The 19,332-nt window shown below is 32.3% G+C and overlaps 1 protein-coding gene across 7 annotated transcripts in view; it reads right to left on the bottom strand.

Moving 5' to 3' along the window:
* Positions 1 to 19,332, bottom strand: part of LOC114328685 (protein strawberry notch) — a 140,708-nt gene that overhangs the window by 8,196 nt on the left and 113,180 nt on the right. For all 7 annotated transcript variants that reach the window (XR_007697319.1, XM_028277608.2, XM_028277609.2 and 4 more), the window contains 6 exons: positions 17,611 to 17,812; positions 12,436 to 12,771; positions 12,309 to 12,373; positions 8,316 to 8,492; positions 7,562 to 7,773; positions 5,479 to 5,749 (listed from right to left, as the gene is read on the bottom strand). Coding sequence is in view for 6 of the 7 variants with exons in the window: in XM_028277608.2 (XP_028133409.2) it covers positions 5,479 to 5,749; positions 7,562 to 7,773; positions 8,316 to 8,492; positions 12,309 to 12,373; positions 12,436 to 12,771; positions 17,611 to 17,812 (1,263 nt within the window). In the remaining variant the exon portion in view is untranslated. The remainder of the gene's footprint in view (positions 1 to 5,478; positions 5,750 to 7,561; positions 7,774 to 8,315; positions 8,493 to 12,308; positions 12,374 to 12,435; positions 12,772 to 17,610; positions 17,813 to 19,332) is intronic.

Genomic DNA, 19,332 nt, shown 5'->3' with positions numbered 1-19,332 from the left:
GAATTTTTCTAACGGCACGACTGCTCGCGGGTTAAAGAAAGATTTTAAAATGTAATTTTTTCGTTTTTATTTTTTTTTTGTGGTTAAATAAATTTCAAAATTTCAAAAAATTGTACACGCCTAGTTGAGGCTTTTAGTCTATGGTCTCCAATATTAGTCTGGGCTGATTATCGGAGAATAGGCCATTTTTGGGAAAAGTTATTTACCAGCAATTTTATTGCTGGAATCGAATTATAAGATCCTATATATTAATAATATAGTTATGCAAAGTCCTCAGATAGTGTGCTACTTTTTTTATAAACAAAATGGCGCCCGAAAATCGTGTTTTTTCAATTATTGCTCTAGAACTCCGAAGATTTTAACTTTACAACAAAAACACTCAAATAAAAATTCACCGTGATTAAATTCTGCATAGAGACGTGTTTTTCCCGATCTGCTCCGACGAAAATTTTCCTCGGAAAATGCGGGTTTTCCCAACAAAATTTTTAATTTTCAAATAAAGTTTAGATAAGTAATTATTTACCAATAATTAAATAATTTGGTGACTTAAAAGCCTTCTTGGTTTAGATTATAGTTCCAGAAGCTGGTGAAAATTAAACGAATATTTTAGCAACAATTCAATTGTTAATTAATAATTTACGGTCGCAATAATAACCAAAATAATTATGATACACTGATCAAACTTTGAAATCTTATAAAGATGAGATGCCTATTTAACATTTTGTTGATAAAATATAAATTTTTTATTTTTTTTTTGCATAACCTTTAAATGTTAAAAAAAAATAGTTATAAACAAATTAACGTTTCTCAGAAAGTTTTTATTATATTATAATTTTAAAAAATAGCTAAAATGCGCATTTCAAATATATTGAAAATGAATGCTTTAAATCTTTTTTGCAACCATTTGCAAAAAGTTATGAAACAGCAAAGTAAACATACGATTACTACGGTGTTAATAATTTTTTTTTTAATTCTTTCAAAGCGTAGAAGTGAGTTTAAAGTACAAGCTAATTATTTATAAAACAATATCGATTATCAGCTTAATGGTTATATTTTAATTAAAGATTATAAATATATTTTTTTGTAATTTACACGCGCGAAAGTAGAATAATACAGTACCGTAGCTACCCGCCCACATACACAACTCGCGCGAGTTTAAGCGTGTCAGTCGCTTCGAGTGAACATTTTATCTCCGGCTCTGTATCAAGCCTACTTTCGCGCTAAAAATTACAAAAAAAAGTATTTTTAATCTTTGATTAAAATATAACCATTGCACTAATTTTTGACATTCTTTGTGAGTAATTAGATTGTACCATAGACTCACTTTTAAGCTTTGAAACAATTAAAACAAATTATAAACAATGGAGATATCGTATATTTATTTTGCTGTTTCCTAACTTTATTGCAAATGGTTGGAAAATTTTTTTAAAGCATTCATTTTCAAGACCTATAAAATACGCATTTTAAGTATTTTTTAAAATTAGAATATAATAAACAAGTTCTAAGAAATGTTAATTTGTTTATAACAAATTTTTTTAAACATTTAAAGATTATGCAAAAAAAATGAAAAATTTATATTTTGTCGACAAAATATTAGTTTTATCACACCTTTATAATCTTTCTAAGTTTGATCAATATCGCATGATTATTTTGGTTGTTATTGCGACTGTAAATTGTTAATTAACAATTGAATTGTTGCTAAAATATTCGTTTCATTTTAACTGGCTTCTGAATTTATAATCTATACCAAGAAAGCTTTTATTTCACCAAGCTATATAATTATTGATAAATAATTACTGGCCCAAAAAATGTATTTGAAAATTCGAGGTTTTGTTGGGAAAACCCACGTTTTCCGAGGAAAATTTTCGTCGGAGCAAATCGGGAAAAACATGCCTCTATGTAGAATTAAATTGGGGTGAATTTTTATTTGAGTATTTTTGGTGTAAAGTTAAAATCTTCGGAGTTATAGAGCAATAATTGAAAAAAATACGATTTGTCGGCGCCATTTTGTTTATAAAAAAAGTAGCACACTATCTGTGGACTTTGCATACCTATATTAATAATATATAGGATCTTATAATTCGACTAAAGCAATAAAATTGCTGATAAATAACCTTTCTTTGTACTTTACTAATTAGACCAACGTATTATAACTATTTTTTTTTTCAAAATTTAAAGATTATGCAAAAAAAAGAAAAATTTTTATTTTGTCGATAAAATATTAAACAAGGATCTCATCTTTATAATCTTTATAAATTTGATCAATGTATCATGATTATTTTGGTTATTATTGCGATCGTAAATTGTTAATTAACAATTGAATTGTTGCTAAAATATTCGTTTAATTTTCACCAGCTTCTGGAATTACAATCTACACCAAGAAATCTTTGATGTCACTAAGTTATTTAAATATTGATTAATAATTACTTACCTAAAACTTTATTTGAAAATTATAGTTTTTGTTAGGAAAACCCGCATTTTCCGAGGAAAATTTTCATCGGAGCAAATCGTGAAAAACATATCTCTATGCAGAATTTAATTGCGGTGAATTTTTATTTGGGTATTTTTGTTGTAAAGTTAAAATCTTCGGAGTTATAGAGCAATAATTGAAAAAAATACGATTTGTCGGCGCCATTTTGTTTATAAAAAAAGTAGCACACTATCTGCGGACTTTGCATACCTATATTATTAATATATAGGATCTTATAATTCGATTCCAGCAATAAAATTGCTGGTAAATAACTTTTCCATGAATTTTGCTAATTAGCCCAGAGTATATACGCTGTATGCAGCCTACTGCGTCTACTGCAGACAACCGGCTAAGTCAGTGGGTACTTCAATACACCCCGTAATTTGAATTTGTTTAGAATTACTCTTTTTAACTATTTTCGGTTGTAAGATAGTTTTTGTCCCTCAAAGTTTATTAAAAGTAACGAAAATGAACACATAAAATCCTTTATAAAAGGTATATTTGTTAAAATCCCTATACAGGGCTACATCAAAGACATAACTAGTTTTCAATCGGTTGGCCGATCATCATCAGTGTATTCTCAGAATCTAACATGCTAACCACCAAAGTAAAAAATATTTGGCTATAAACCCTTTATAATTAATCCGTCAACATATGAAAATGATGTGATTTTGAACATGGATGTATAAAATATCCAATGTTTCACGCTCGAGGTACCATGGAGCTCAATTTGACTAGTTCCTGAACTAGTATTTTCCTATGGTGCCATAGTAAACCGAACAATTTTCCTATGGCATGACGCTGTACGCAACCGGCATTTATTAGAGACCACAGCTTTACCAACGAATATAGACGCTGCGTCTTATATATGGAGAGTATATATATTCGTTTTTACATAACTTGTTATTTTTATACAATGAGTGTACACTTCCCGTCATAAAAAACTGGTACACTTTTTTTCCCAATGTAAACCTGTGTTCATACTTGACACAATGGTTCGTGAATCACTTCGTTGTTGCCATTATAGATAGGTAACGGAATTTCACTAGATCTAAAATAACATTCAAAAATGTATAAAAGTTTTTAGATACGTATTATTTTATCATCAAAAAACCGTATCTAATAAATTTAATAACCAGAGAGAGGGTTAAGTTAATCTTAAAAAATCCACTTATAACTGAAAAATTAAACGATTAAACACATTGTATAGAACGGACTAGGTCCAGTCCTCGATGACTTATTAATTACTCGACATCAGTCAGATTTGAGAACATGGTCAAAGTAAATTTTTAACGATGCCATGTCAATTAAGCAAGTGTCATAAAACGAGAATAATTTCTAAAATAGAAGATGGTTGGTCTGTCCGACAATTGGCTCAAGAGTTCAATAATATTTTCGTTGAACTGGCAACGATGCCTCAGAAATTAGAATGACACATTTGACAAGACCAACTTACACAACTTGAAACACACGATTTTCGGTTATAAGAGTTGTACCAGTCTTTTATGACGCAAAGTGTACATAACCTAAAAATGCAATTATTTTTTCGAAAAAAGCGTATATCATTTGTTGGAGTATGGAGTAGGCTACAGGTATAATTTTTATTTAATTAAAAAATATATATTTTCGATTTTTTCGTAAGATGAGACAACTTCAATAAGCCTAAAACGTGGTTATTTTGGGGTTTTTGGGGGTTTCCCGTTTTATAGACTTCAAAATCGACCAAATCAAGGTTTTTTTATAGTTTATATATAATTTGAAGTAAATGGGTCCTTAGTACATTCAAATATTGGGCGAAACACCTTTTAAACCGCCAAAAACATGTTGTTTCAAAACTCGCCAAAACCCTTAAAAATCATGAAAAATAATACGGGTTTTTGGGGTTTAAAGGGTGTTCGCTCAATTTTTGAATGTTCTAAAGGACTCAACTACCGCAAATTATATATAACCTATAAAAAACCCTCACTTGATCTATTTTTGGAGTATACAAATAGGAGAAAATTTCCCAAAACCTCAGTTTTACGTGTATTTGAAAGTGACGCCACTTCAGAGTATTTGGAATGTTCATTTAAAGATGGAGTTACTACAAATAAAATGGTATCTTTGGATGGTGAAATGATTGTGAAAAGCAATAGTTTTAAGTACCTAGGATTAGTATTACGGAGTAATGGAGAAATATATGGAGATGCATGCAGTAGAATTAGGGCTGGATGGATGAAGTGGAAAGAAACGAGTGGTGTGTTGTGTGACAGAAAAATTCCAATTAAGCTGAAGGGAAAATTCTATAAAAACAGCCATAGGACCGGCTATGATGTACGGAACTGAATGTTGGACAGTGAAAAAGAAAGAGGAACAACGAATGCATGTGGCGGAAATGAGAATGCTTAGATGGATGAGTGGAGTGACAAAAAAGGATAAAATTAGAAAAATGAGTATATTAGGGGAAGTCTAGGTGTGGCACCAATTGATGCCAAAATGAGAGAAGATAGGTTAAGATGGTTTGGTAATGTTCAACGTTGAGACGTTAATCACCCAATACGAAGAATAGTTGAAGTGCAGATTCCTGGAAGGAGTATGAGAGGAAGACCAAATAAGACCTGGGGGAGACTATAAGGCAGGACATGTTGGTAAAGGGGATTAACATTGATATGACCCAAGATAGAATTGTGTGGAGAAATGCAATTAGGGAAGCCGACCCCGCATAGGGATAAGGCAAAGAGAATGATGATGATGATGAATGGGCTGAAGTTAACCAATAACAAAATGCAAAAACGTTTAAAAAATTCAATTACAAGTAGAAAGTAATTTATGAGTATGACTTTAACAGCCAAACCTTAGCACATGGTTGAAATTAGAAATAAATAATCAATTTTCATATAAATTTCAATCAATATTTAATACATACTGCAAACAATATTGATGTGACCCCAGACGAAATTATGATGGCTGCCGAGTCAAAACCCATTTATAACCAACCATAAAAGAAAATAAATATCTTTTACACTTACCCACAACTTTAATGTCATCTTTGGTCCGTAAACGTATAACTTGCATCTTATTCTGAGAGCCCGTTTTGCTCGCCAAAACTCCTTCGACTCTACTCCACACCGACAGTACCGAACCAGACACTACGTTGTAGGTTCTTCGTCTTAGTCCGACTTCACAATCGTGTCCTACTGAGACGTTTCGGCAATTACCTCTCCAATATGCGTGAGAACAAGTATTTACAGAAGCGTCGTATTGTTGAGACCAGGATTTTTCTGCTTCGCCAGATTCCACCTTAAAAAACAAAAAAAAAAATTAATACAAAGCATCAAAGATTTTATTCCAAATATGCACCCAAGGGAGCTCAATTAGAAAGACAGAAATCTTTGACCCACTAATAAGCATCACTTTCGGTAACTCCTCTTTTAGTACATTATTTGACGGTTTTTGCTGTAAATTTTAAAGAACCGTTTGGATTGACATAAAATTTGGCATGCGCATAGCCAACATGTCAAAGAAAAAAAGTGATATTGTGCCGATGTGTGCTTTTGCCCTGGAGGCGACTTTCACCCCTCGGGGGTGAAAAACATACGGTCAAAATAAGTCCGAAATTCGATAAAATGCCTAATTCTAAGCAACTTTTATTCTATACAGTTTTTTCACCAAGTTAATACTTTTCGAGTTATACAATTTTTCGCAAATAATTCAAAAAGTAAGTATTTTATCGAAAAAACCGTTGCTAGCAAAAGTATAGCTTGTAAAAAAAGTGAAAAAAATGGTGTATACGCTCTGAGCTTCGCTGGTGGCGCTCCTAGCGGATTACTAATTCAACTTTCACCAGTATTTTTAAATTTATTATTTAATTGTTATCGCTTAATATTTACAATGCAAAAAAGTAATTAAATTGTAATCGATTTTTTTTAAATTTTGCTAATCATTTTGACGTTCTATTGATAAAATATGAATTTCTTACTTCGGATACTTTCCCAATTATCGTGTAGATGGCGCTAATATTATTATATTAATTTATAATTACATATTACGGAACATTAAAAAAACTTAAATTCAGTATTTAAAACGTAAGTATATTTAAGGTAAAAATATATACCACAGCTTTGACCAACTAATATTTTTTATAATTAATGTTGCAAACTTTGCGCATGTACTCAGTTTCGCACCTTTGCGCAGTTTGTCTTATATAGTTTTTTATTCCTTACATTGTAGTCTGTCATATACTGAAGGATTTAATTTGGCACAAGATGGCACAATAAAAGTAATACGCTGTCAACCATTAATTTTATCAAAAATTGGATAGGTTTTTAGACATTACTTTTATATTAGCTATCCACATAAATGAAGTAATAATTAAAGTAAAAGGCAGCCTCTGAGGATTTAAATTTGATGTATAAAATTATATTGAATTTTGTACTTTTGATCATTAATACATCTGGCCCTAACAAACATAAAAAACCAATTTTTGCTGAGAAGTTGCATCATGAGTAGTACAAACAAACCCCTTAATTTCGGCATTCTCAGATTTATTTTTTTTTGTACTTACGATCACGTTTCCTTCAATTTTGAACACTGTGCGCCCTGGGAACCAGATTTTTTATATACAGTGCCCAAAAGTAGCTGAACGGTCGAAAATTTGATAAAATGAACATCCGATCGAAAAATTGAAAAATACGTGTTAATAGTTTTCAAAAATCTATCGAATGATACCGAACACTGTCCCTCCTCCACCCCCTGGAGCTAGGGTGGGGGGTAACTTTAAAATCTTAAATAGGGGGCAACTTTAAAATTTTTAAATCCCCATTTTGTATTGCAGATTTTAATTCCTTACGTAAAAATAAGTAACTTTTATTCAAGACATTATTTCGAACTGTAGATAGATGGCGCTATCATCGGAAAGAAACGATTTATCCTGACACACTGAGTAAATTATAGAAACGGTCTAATATATCGAGAAATACACTTCCAAATGAAAAATTAAAAAACACTTTTTCAAAAACCTATCGAATAACACTAAACACAACCCCACTCCATCCCATGGAGGTGGGATAAATAAAGAAAAAAATAGAAAATAAAGGTAATAAAAAAACTTACTTTTTTGTATTTTTTCTCTAGTTCAGCTAAACTCTCCTGTCTGAATTGCAACCCTGTGTTCGGCCTGTACACGGAAAACATCATATCTTTCTTGCTTTCCTTTTTACCTTCCTTCTTGCCTTTGGTGCCTCCCCCACCACCACCAGTATCTACAGCGATGGCTAAGATGGCAGTCGTTTTACCATTCCGGATTTGATGCGATATCCAGAAACCTACAATAGTAAAATGTTATGTTACCTGTTTGTTCAGATCCCAAGTAAACAATGCTGACTCCACTATACCTATACCTAACGGTACAATAACCGGCTTATAGTACATTCGAGGGAAAACCACTAATCTAATCCCCGCTGTTCGAGACCAGTTGCCGCCTTCTAGACAATTCGACGGGTCAAATAACTGGTCAAATGAGAGCCGGAGTTTCGTAGATGATTCGAGAAAATATATGTTCCGAAATAGAGATTTGTATTGAACCAACCAGTCTGAATATATAAAATGTCTCCTAAAGTTTGAATGATAAATCGGAATTAACTGTACGCGGTATTAAGCCAGGAATTTAATAAATGTATTACATATATAAATTATCTTTTAGTGTAAATAGCTTAGTATAAATAAATTACAAATAAGTGTAAATAAATTAAAATGAAAACTAAATAAATTAAGTGTTAAATTCATTGCAATATGTGTTTCAAGGGGGAACTTTTTTTATTGTAAAAGTTGTATTAATTTTCATTAATATAATCTTCCAAATACTAACCTTCATGTTCTCCAATCAGATCTGAAAACTTTTCTAAGGCCTCTGGCCACGCCATGCCTCGTTCCACATGAACCGTATGAAGTTCTGTGGGAGCGATACCTGTCGCGTGTTTTCTTAGGAACGTCACCGTGCGAACTCGTTTCACTAGTTCTCCTCCAGCACCAAGATCCAGAATACCTTAAAAAATAACAATAATGACATTAAGTATGCCCAATTTTGTTCTTATAATTGTTTATTATAAACTGATGATAGTTTAAAGCAAACTTGGTATGGCCCGGGTCATGCTTTGAGTAACATTTACATAATTCATAACAAAAAATGTGGTATTTTCTGTCTTGCTAGAATAGAATAGCGGTTTCTTTCTCATTGCGTTCTACTCGTAAGTAGGCTATTATCGCGTGTAATATTGATTGAGTTTGCACGCAACCTCACGTAGGCGTAGTAGATGTCTGTGTATTGGTAGCATAGTGATGTGAAGTACAATGCGTGTGTTAAGCGGCCCAAAAATTGAGTTATTGTTCGACGAGCAAGTCTGTTCGAACAAAAATGATGCAAAGCAAAACGGAAGTGTGTGGGTTGAAAACTGTCGTTCTTCCTCGCTTGCAAAAATGATGCAATAATCATTTTTGTTCGAACAGACTTGTTCGTCGAACAAAACTGTCGAGCAAGAACGCAACTTATGGGCCGCTTTAGTCAGTATTACCCCAGCGGCTGTAAGTATGATTTATGTTTCTATAGTTTTGTTTTTAATGTTTTTGAAGTTATACTTCTTTAGGCGCGACAGTATGGTATTAGTCGTTATACGGGCTCTGATTGGGTGTTGAAATGATCTGTCAATAATAAATAACTGTTCAATATGAAGGTAAACAAATGTATAATATATTAGTTTTATTGTTGTGAGGACAGAAACAAAAAAGTTTATAATTGTAGTGACGTTTAAATAGTTTTTAAAAGCAACAGGTACGTAATAATTGTAAATGTATCATAGGTACCTATCTATTTGAACCTACCAAAATACATAGTATGTAATACTTTTATTTACATAATTTGATTACCATCAAAATTTCTATCAATGTTCACCTAATATATTGTTTTCTTACTCTATGTTTTGTAGTATTTTTTCAATTCTAAATCATTTCAATTCAAAATCAAAATAATTTAATTTAATTCAAAAATGTCTAAAGCTTAATCCGTTTAGTTAGTCGATCTTCGCACATAATGACAAATTGCCTCCGTGGCGAAGCGTTTAAGGCGAATGAACCCCAATATACCAACCGCGCTGATAGCTGGTTCGAATCCCAATAAAACCTTTTATTTTTTATTTTTTTTATACATTTTATGATTGTAAGTATATTTATTATATAATTTTCTTTTCAGAAAATACGTATTTAGTTAAAAATTTTTCCGCCAATTAATGTTCAGAAATCATTTGTGGCATTTTTAATGTGTTTGTGTGTGTTTTATTCTTTTATTATTTTAATTTTTGGCACTGTTTTAATAAAAATGTTTGAGAAGTAGTAAGTATAAATTAGTTTAATATTTAAATAAAATATAAATAAAAAGTATATTAATTTCGTTTAAATCATATAATAGAAGTATAACTTCTTACGTGCGTACAAAGTACACACACATTCTTTTTTAACATTATTTACCGTTACAATGGTAAGTAAAGAACGTATAGTGAGTCAGAATGTCGCCTTTTTAAAGATGTGTGGAATTGGAACTACGTTTTCCCGCCTATTAAGGATAAATCTGTGTGTCTCATTTGCAATGAAGCTGTGTAGTATGCAAGGAATTCAACCTTGCACGAATATGACAAAACATAACAACGTCACTTATGAAACTATGACCGAATGAGATCGGAAACAAAAAGCAGAAGATCTACAAAAAAAAAAAAGAATGTGTGTGTACTTTGTACGCACGTAAGAAGTTATACTTCTATTATATGATTTATTAAAAATAAATATATGTATTTTGAACAGTTTGTTTTAATTTTTTTTAACACCAAACCAATTTTGTGCTTACCGCTTTCAAAAAAATAAAAAAAAGCATAGGATTGCTCCGGATTCGAACTCAAGACCTCTCGATCTCTGGCCGAATGTTATACCAAATACGCTACGAGGACTGTGTCTGTATCGGTTCGGACGTACTTAATGACAATTCACGGTAACAAATAGACAAGGTGAAGTATAATAAATATACAATAAAATGTTTTAATAATACTCATCTTACTCCTGAGGAAGACAAATCCAAAGACACAAAAATTATAATAAATATATTTACTAAAAACACAAATATATTCTTTTCACAACTTTTCTTGCACTGATATATTTATACATAACTTGAAATATTTAGCAACTAAACGCTATACTGTATGTGTGCGCATGCGCGCAGTATTATGAAATTTTACTCTCAATCGCGCCTAAAGAAGTATAACTTCAAAAAATTACTTGAATTAATTGATAAGCGACTTTAAATTTCTTTTGCGTTGTATAAAAGTACAAACATCACTATAGAGCTCAAATTATTGATATTTATAAAAGATATTGATTTATGTAGTGACTTTTGTGTTATTCAAGAATTAGGTTGAATGCGTTTATTATAGTGAATGACAAAAAGATCAGACATTGTAAAAAATTTCAAGAAACTATCACGTCGTTGAAATTTCTATTGATCAATATTGGTAACAATACTATGTATGAAACATTGAATAGGAAGGGACGAAATCTAGTTTTGTAGGTATACAGTGATGGGCGCGCTAATAACCGGCAGAATAATATTTAAGGAAATAATATTTTTCATTGCTTTTTCAAACAAGAAAAAGAATGGACGAGTGTCAACATTTGATATTTATTGCAGGCTTTCGGACATTTTTTACATATTTTCACGTTACATCATTAAAACTCCAAGAAAGCAATCTATTAATCTATCTATGATATAAGGGGTGATATTAGGGATTTGAAAATGCAGTTGAATATATTTTTCAAACAACTAGAAAGGCTTGTCATTTTCCAAGGCCGTTGCAGGTAGGGAAGACAAACAAGAGCCATGAGAAGAGCATGAAATGTCTTCATGAAGAATTTTGAAGCATTTTAAAGTTATCGAACAGGTCCTGGATATTTTTAGCATTTATTATAACATTTAGCATGTCATTTAATGCAGATTGTGAATAAGTCAAACCAGAATTGCAACATGAACTGATTCGACTTACAATGTAATACTGAACTGAAGCTATTTCTCAAATTTCTAAAATTGAGTTCTGTAAAGCTTTATCAAAATGAAGTTTGCCAAACCTCAGGATATGATTGCATCTTCCTACATCTGTGAATAGATGCTTTCTTCTACGAAACAGTGTTAGAAACCGATTAACTGTCCACCATTTAAATTTATTAGTGTGTGACGCAATCAGATTTTTCTGATAGTTCGTCTAATGCCCTAATAACCGGCAGAATAACGCAAAACATGGAAAACACATTAAGTTGTGAGATTAAAAAAGAAATGAAACTAGTAGAGTTGGAAAATTTAGCGATAAAAACGTACAAATTTACATTACATTTATTGTTTCCCACCTTTAGACGTATCAGAGGAGTATGTCAACTAAAACTGTCACTGTCACAGTGGCAGTTGCCAAACTCGTCTGATACGTCTAAAGGTGAGAAATAATCAATATAATGCAAGTGTATATGTTTTTATCGCCAAATCTCCCACCTTCACTAGTTTCATTTCTTTTTATATCACAACTTAATATGTTTTCCATCTTTTGCTCTATTTTGCCGGTTATTAGCGCGCTCATCACTGTATACAAGATGGCTGCCTCCACAAAACGAAACTTCAAAAACTTCAAAGGCGCCAACGAGAGTGTTAAATACACGATGTTTGTTTTTAATACTGTGACTTAGTAGCCGAAAATCTCTATAAAAACTTATTTTCCGGAACTATTGGCCACATTTTCAACATTTCGTCCCTCTGTGCATCAAAGTAACTATTACTTACCTAGATCGAATCTGCCGGATTTTTTAGCTGATGTGATGATAGCAGCAAGAGTATCAGTAAAATACCTACAATAAAAATGAAACAATGTAAATGTACTCACTTGAAAGAGTTGTAAAAATGTACTCACTTGAATAGCCTATTCTGCAATTCTACAGGCATACCCAAAATACGGTTAAGGAACTTGGACATATTATTATAATCCTTATCTAAGGACAGCACTCCCGGCATATTTTCGCTATTTACAATCATCCCCACGCCGATCAACGCAGCGGCGATGTCTTTGAAGAAGTCGCCCTTGTAGTCTCGTGGGGGCGGGACTACCGGTTGTTCGTAACCCATTACGGCCTTCATGGTCGCTTCCAAAGCGGAACGACCGTACTTGTTGTCGATGTTGAATTGACTGAGATCGCGCGTTTCGGTCGCTCGACGGTCGCCGTGGGTCAGAGCACCTAAACTTTCTAACCTAAAAAAAACGGACAAGAACCTAAGTTAGATATTGTTTCAATGTTATCACAGTATACAATGTTTCAGCTTAATGAAACTAAATCGGAATTATTTCACCGAGATATCGAAGAGGCACTGAAAATAGCGAAACCTAAAGAAATCACGATAGTCCTAGGTGATCTCAATACAAAGATTGGAAAGAAGCAAAGTGGAAAGTGTGTAGAAAATGATGGTCTGGGAAATCGCAACGAGAGAAGGGAACCGTCTATTACAATTTTGCCAAGAGCAGAACTTGATTATTACAAACACATTTTCAATCTACCAACCGGACGACTGTATACATAGCTATCGCCCACAGATACATCAGAGAAATTGGTTAGGAACCAGATAGACTACATTATGATAAATGAAAGATACCGTAATGCTGCTAAAGGCGTGAAAGCATATCCCGGAGCAGTCGTGGCATCAGATCACAACCCACTTGTTGCGAGGACTACACTCACATTTAAAAACATTAAAAGACATCAAAGAATTTCTACAATAGACAGAAGCAAGCTTAAAGAACTCAAGGTAAAAGAATGCCTCCAACAAGAACTGCATATTTATGAACTGTAGCAAACTGAACATAGACACCAATGATATTGACGAGCACTGGGATTGATTAAAACATTGTCTACTGAAACCGTGTAAAGAAATACTACTAAAGACTTCCGCAAGAAGAAAAGACGAGCGGAAAAAAAGACGAACAAGTTCTTTTAAAATCTGCAAAAATATACAGGGTGTCCCATTTAAAGTAAATAAGTTAATGGTATTTCCGGTGAAACCGGAATTGGAGTAGTAACAAAAAATATGGCATTAGATGCCTTTTGCGTCACTGTACTTGCATGCAAAGTTTCATAAATATTGTTCTTTTCGTTTCAAAGATATTTGCTTGGTTCCATACTTTATACCAACTCTGTATATGGAGCAGTAATCGAAAACACGGTGAAATTACAAGAAATAGTAATGGGAAAAGACTACTGGAATTTTGTATTAACAATGATTTAATAGTAACAAATACTTATTTTGAACATGAAGAGATTCATAAGATTACTAGAGAAAAATCGAGCAGAGGAGAAAAGTCAATAATAGACTATATATTGGTAGAAAGAAATAATACAAACTCAGTAAGGGATGCTAGAGTTAAGAGAAGCTATGAGTTGAACAATGACCATTACTTGCTAATAGCTAAATGCAGAAGCGAAGAAAATAGATCAGAGACATGCAAAGAAAAGAAAAAAGGACAAATAAAAATAAGGACTTACAAACTGAAAAATAAAGAGATAGTAGAAAAATATCAACAGATAGTATCGCGAGAAATAAATAAACATCAAGAAAAAATGATACAGAGGCCGCTACAAACAAAATGGGAAACCTTTAAAAATATTGTAATACAAGCAGCAAAGGACGCCTGTGGGACTTACTTACAATAAAGACAACAATAAGAAACAAACATCTTGGTGGACGAATGAAATTAAAGAACAAGTAAGAAAAAAGAAGAAAATATGGAAAGAATATTTAAATAATAGAACAGAAGCAAATTATACAAGTTACAAGAAACAGAGACACATAGTAAAACAAATGGTAATGAGGGAGAAACAGACAAGTTGATCAGAATTTGGAGAAAAAATGGAAAGCGATAATAACGGAAATCAGAAGCTATTCTATAAAGTTCTCAAAAATCTTAGAAAAGAAAAAGTAGATATAAATACAACTGCAATAAAAAACGAAATTGGGGAGATACTGATAGAGGAGGAAGAAATAATGGAAAGATGGAAAGGATACTTCAAGAATCTACTAAACACAGAACAGAAAGCAGGCAATCAAGATAATGAAATGGAAGAGGAAGAATGGAATATGGAAAAGGAGGTACTAAATGAAGAGGCAACTAGAAAAGAGTTAGAAGAAGCAATAATGAGTCTAAAGAACGGCAAAGCGCCAGGAAAAGATAATATAACATCGGAAATGATAAAATATATGGAAAATAGTGGAAAACTAGTATTGTTAAATATATATAGACAAGCATGGAGGGAAGAAATAACGCCTGAAGATTGGAGAGTGGGCCTAATAATGGCAATACACAAGAAAGGAGATAAAGATTGTAACAATTATAGGGGACTAACATTATTAAGCAGAATAACAAAAATATACGAGAAAATAATAGAGAAAAAATTGAAATTTATCACAGAACAAACATTAACAGAATCTCAAAGTGGATTTAGAGAAGGTAGAAGTACGTAGGATCATATTTATATTCACTTTGAAAGAAGTTATTAGCAGGAAGTGGATGGCGGAGAAACCCATATATTTACCTTTATGGACATGGAAAAGGCATTTGATAAAGTTAATAGGGCAACAATTTGTAAATGTTTAAAAAAGAAAAATGTAAATCAGAAACTAATAAGGGCGATACAAAGTTTATATAAAGAAACAAATAAATGTGTAATAAGATATAATATGACATCAGAAAAATTTGCTACAAATGTAGGAGTTAGACAGGAAGGGGGATTGAAACATGGAACAACAGAAACAGATTCCTACACCTCAGGGTAGAAGGGATAAAGATTATATGTACCGGGTGTCCCAATAAGAATGGCTCTCGGCCATATCTCAGGAACCGTTTATAGTACAACTTTGAGAAAAAAATATGTATAATAAAAGTTGCCTCGGGAAAAGCTTGGAAATTATTTTCATAATTGTAGGTCCACCGCTAGAGGGCGAAATTGAATATCAAAAATTAAAAAATCAAAATTTTACAAAATTTACCTAATGAAAGGGCACTGGAAATCCAATCATCGCATTTTTCATAAAATTCTGCGCATATTTGATTTCACAAGTTTAAGTCTACCTTTGCAAATAAGAGGTGGGGGTGAGTGGGAACCTTCTTATGAAAAAATAGCTGTAAGTCCGGTTCTGCTAAATCGAATTTTGCATACTTGGTCTTGTTGAAAACAGTTCTTTTTCGTCAATGTATGTGTCTTATTTTCGAAATAGCCTAATAAGTAGTATGCAAGCTAGGAGGCGTTACTTAATTATTTTCAGAAATCTAGTTTTCTTTGGAAAATATACAAGTATGCATTTTTAATCATGTATTACAAAATTAGACCAAATTATCAACATAATACCGAAAACCGCATGTCGATACCTTTTTTATATCTCGAGATATAAGAAATGTGTAAATTTTAAACATAACTGTTACTGTCACCGGTAAACAAGGTTAAGGAAAAGTAGTGGGCTATGGAAAAAACAAAGAAACATTTTCCAGATGTAAACGTATATATAATTAATTAAAACAACAATAAGACACACAACAATATAAAATATAACAAAGAAATAAAAGCAACTACTTAGTGACGACCTAAATGTTCAAATTCTTGCCCATCATTTTCGATGCAAGAATTTACTCTTTCACGAGTAGATTGAACAGCAGTCTCAATTTCTGCTTTCGCAAGGCTTTAAATGGCGTTTCGTATTCTCTAGATTCTAGTTCTAGATAATATTTTCTCGAGTAGTGGGCCTAGCGGCAAAAACAAGATCTTTAATCCGTCCCCATAAATAAAAAGTCTAAAACAGTTAAATCTGTTGCTATTCAATCTGCTCTTGAAAGAGTAAATGCTTGCATCGAAAATGATGGGCAACAATTTAAACATATAGGCAGTCACTAAGACTAAGTAAGTAGTTGCTTTTATTTTTTTGTTATATTTTATATTGTTGTTTGCCTTATTGTTGTTTTAATTAATTATATACGTTTACATCTGGAAGATGTTTATTTGTTTTTTCCATAGCCCACTACTTTTCCTTAACCTCGTTTACCGGTGACAGTAACAGTTATGTTTAAAATTTACACATTTCTTAAGATATCTCGAGATAGAAAAAAGGTATCGACATGCGGTTTTCAGTATTATGTTGGTAATTTGGTCTAATTTTGTAATGCATGATTAAAAATGCATACTTGTATTTAATATTTTTCAAAGAAAACTAGATTTCTGATAATAATTAAGTAACGCCTCCTAGCTTGCATACTACTTATTAGGCTATTTCGAAAATAAGACACATACATTGACGAAAAAGAGCTGTTTTCAACAAGACCAAGTATGCAAAATTCGATTTAGCAGAACCGGACTTACAGCTATTTTTTCATAAGAAGGTTCCCACTCACCCCCACCTCTTATTTGCAAAGGTAGACTTAAGAGGAAACAGTAGCGATCAACAGGTAGCGAAAACGCGTTCCAAGATTGCGGCTGTAATTTTGAATATTTTTTCGAGATATTTGGCACACGTATTCGTAATATAATAAAGAATGGCGGTACAGAGCCCAATTTTAAAAATATATTAATATGTGGAAATTACTCTGTAATTAAATACAATATTAAAAAACGAGCCTGTACCGCCATTAAGAAGAACAAAAAATACACTTTCTTCAAATAAACTTTTTTATCCGATGCCTAGATTTTGTGTCATTTTGGAACTACTAAAATTTTTTATTTCAATAGTAGTCTCTGATTACACAGAGAAAGATCCAAGGAAAGAAAAAAATAGAGAGACATAGAATATAATGGATACGCAACCTGAGAGAATGCTATGGATGAACATCAAATGAATTTTTCTGAGCAGTCGCCTACAAAGTCAGAATAGCTATGATGATTGCCGAACTCCATCGCGGAGATGGCACTTGAGAAAATTTGGTTTAAATTTCGTGTGTGGGAGTGAATCATACATATAAACGAAGGAAGGTTTATTACATAGCCTATCTCAACTACGATTTTGTTTGATAATAAATCAAATTAAACATCTGAATGTAAAATACTTGTTTGCTTACCTTTTTGCGACAATAGATGCGAATCTTCGTTCTCCGGCAAGATCAGAAATAAGGAATTGGTATTCAGGAGCATTAACTTGATTACTCCTGTGAGTTCTTCCGAATTGCTGAATAGCCCTATCGGCAGACCAAGGTAATTCTAATGTGATGTGTACCCTCCGTCTTTGATTCTTAACTCGCCTGTCACTCTGAAGTGAAATACCTATTTAAAAAAATAAATATTGATATTAATTATAGAGAACTTTTCAACAATGAAAATTCATGAAATCGATGTACAAAATATTAAAAATTTGATAATTTAAAGAAAATAATTAAATTGTCCCCTCCATCCTCCATAATATTGTGACATTATTTATAGGCCGCTCACATCCAGGTCTATTTCGTTCCGGAAGCTTCTGTCGTCAAACTGTCAGACCCTATCTGCAGACGAGACAAATAGAAACTTGTTCGGCGCTTCTAGAATGCCATCGATGAACCTTTTTTTATTGCTCTGTAAATAATATTTACCTTTCGATGTTTCTGGAAATCAGTAGACTAATTGTACATAACTATATAAATAGACATTTTTGGAATTAGAGTTTAGTTGTGAATTTGAAATCGTCGGTGTACTTTGATATGTAACGGGCGCGGAATATTTTTGAATTTCTAATTAGATAAATTAGTATCTTGTTCTCATGATCATTTTTCAGTGCGTCATTAATTATGACGTCATATACTGTATTGGGTGTGTCGAGACTTATTTCATGTAATTATTGACGAATCTGACAGATGTCAGAATCGTACTTAGCCATAGGTGAAAAGCTTGTGGAATTAAACTAATTAGTAATTTAGTAGATTTGATTTTTACACAATATGTTAACATGTAGGTATTTTTTATAAAGGGGAATAAAATTAAAAAGTAAACAATATTGGTAATTAAATTTATAAATATGGAAACATTAAAAAATGACACAAAACTATCCATAAACTGTGTTTTTATCTTCTTCTCTAGGTGCTGTCTCCGCTTCAAAAGTTGATAATCATCAGAGCGATCTTTATTTCTGAAACCGCGGCTCTAAATAATTCATTGTTATTACATCCAAACCATTTCCTAAGGTTCTTCAGCCATGAGTTACGTCTCCTTACTATGGATATTTTTCTTGCATAAAGACGTGGAGTATAAACTAACTTCTAACGAATTAAATTCTAAACCAAAATACAAAACTAACTTTTAACAAACTAAATTCTAAACCAAAACACAAAATAATGCACAAAAACGTTGTGAAACACAAGGGAAGTCGAATTCGAAATTTCAAAATGACAGGTACACAAAATACTGACCTGAATAATAACAGTCACTTGACTCTTTGACACTTCTAAAAAATGGACAAAATGGACGAAGTTTTCGTCAAATGTTCGTAATATGTGTATTTGATTGGCTAGAAAAAACGCGCATTCTAAATATCAACGAATCAAACGTAGGTTAGGAATAGACATCTTATGTATATAACCATTGTAATGCTGCATTATTTTTGTGTTTAATCACGGAGCTACCGCTTTTCCGTCTCATCAAACTTAATGCATAAGAGAGAAATCGAAAAACTGTGACGCACTGAAAAATGATCATGAGAGCAAGAACAGATTTGGTGTAATACATAAATTAGATATCGTAGTTTGTAAAATAAAAGATATAAATTCAGTGTTTTTCATTTGTTTAGTTGTAAGTTATTAAAAATAAATGAA

Source organism: Diabrotica virgifera, chromosome 3 (genome assembly GCF_917563875.1).
Source record: "Diabrotica virgifera virgifera chromosome 3, PGI_DIABVI_V3a".
Taxonomy (NCBI): Eukaryota; Metazoa; Arthropoda; class Insecta; order Coleoptera; family Chrysomelidae; genus Diabrotica; species Diabrotica virgifera.
The sequence above is the reverse complement of the archived record's forward strand: the minus strand, read 5'-3'. Positions and strand labels throughout refer to the sequence as shown.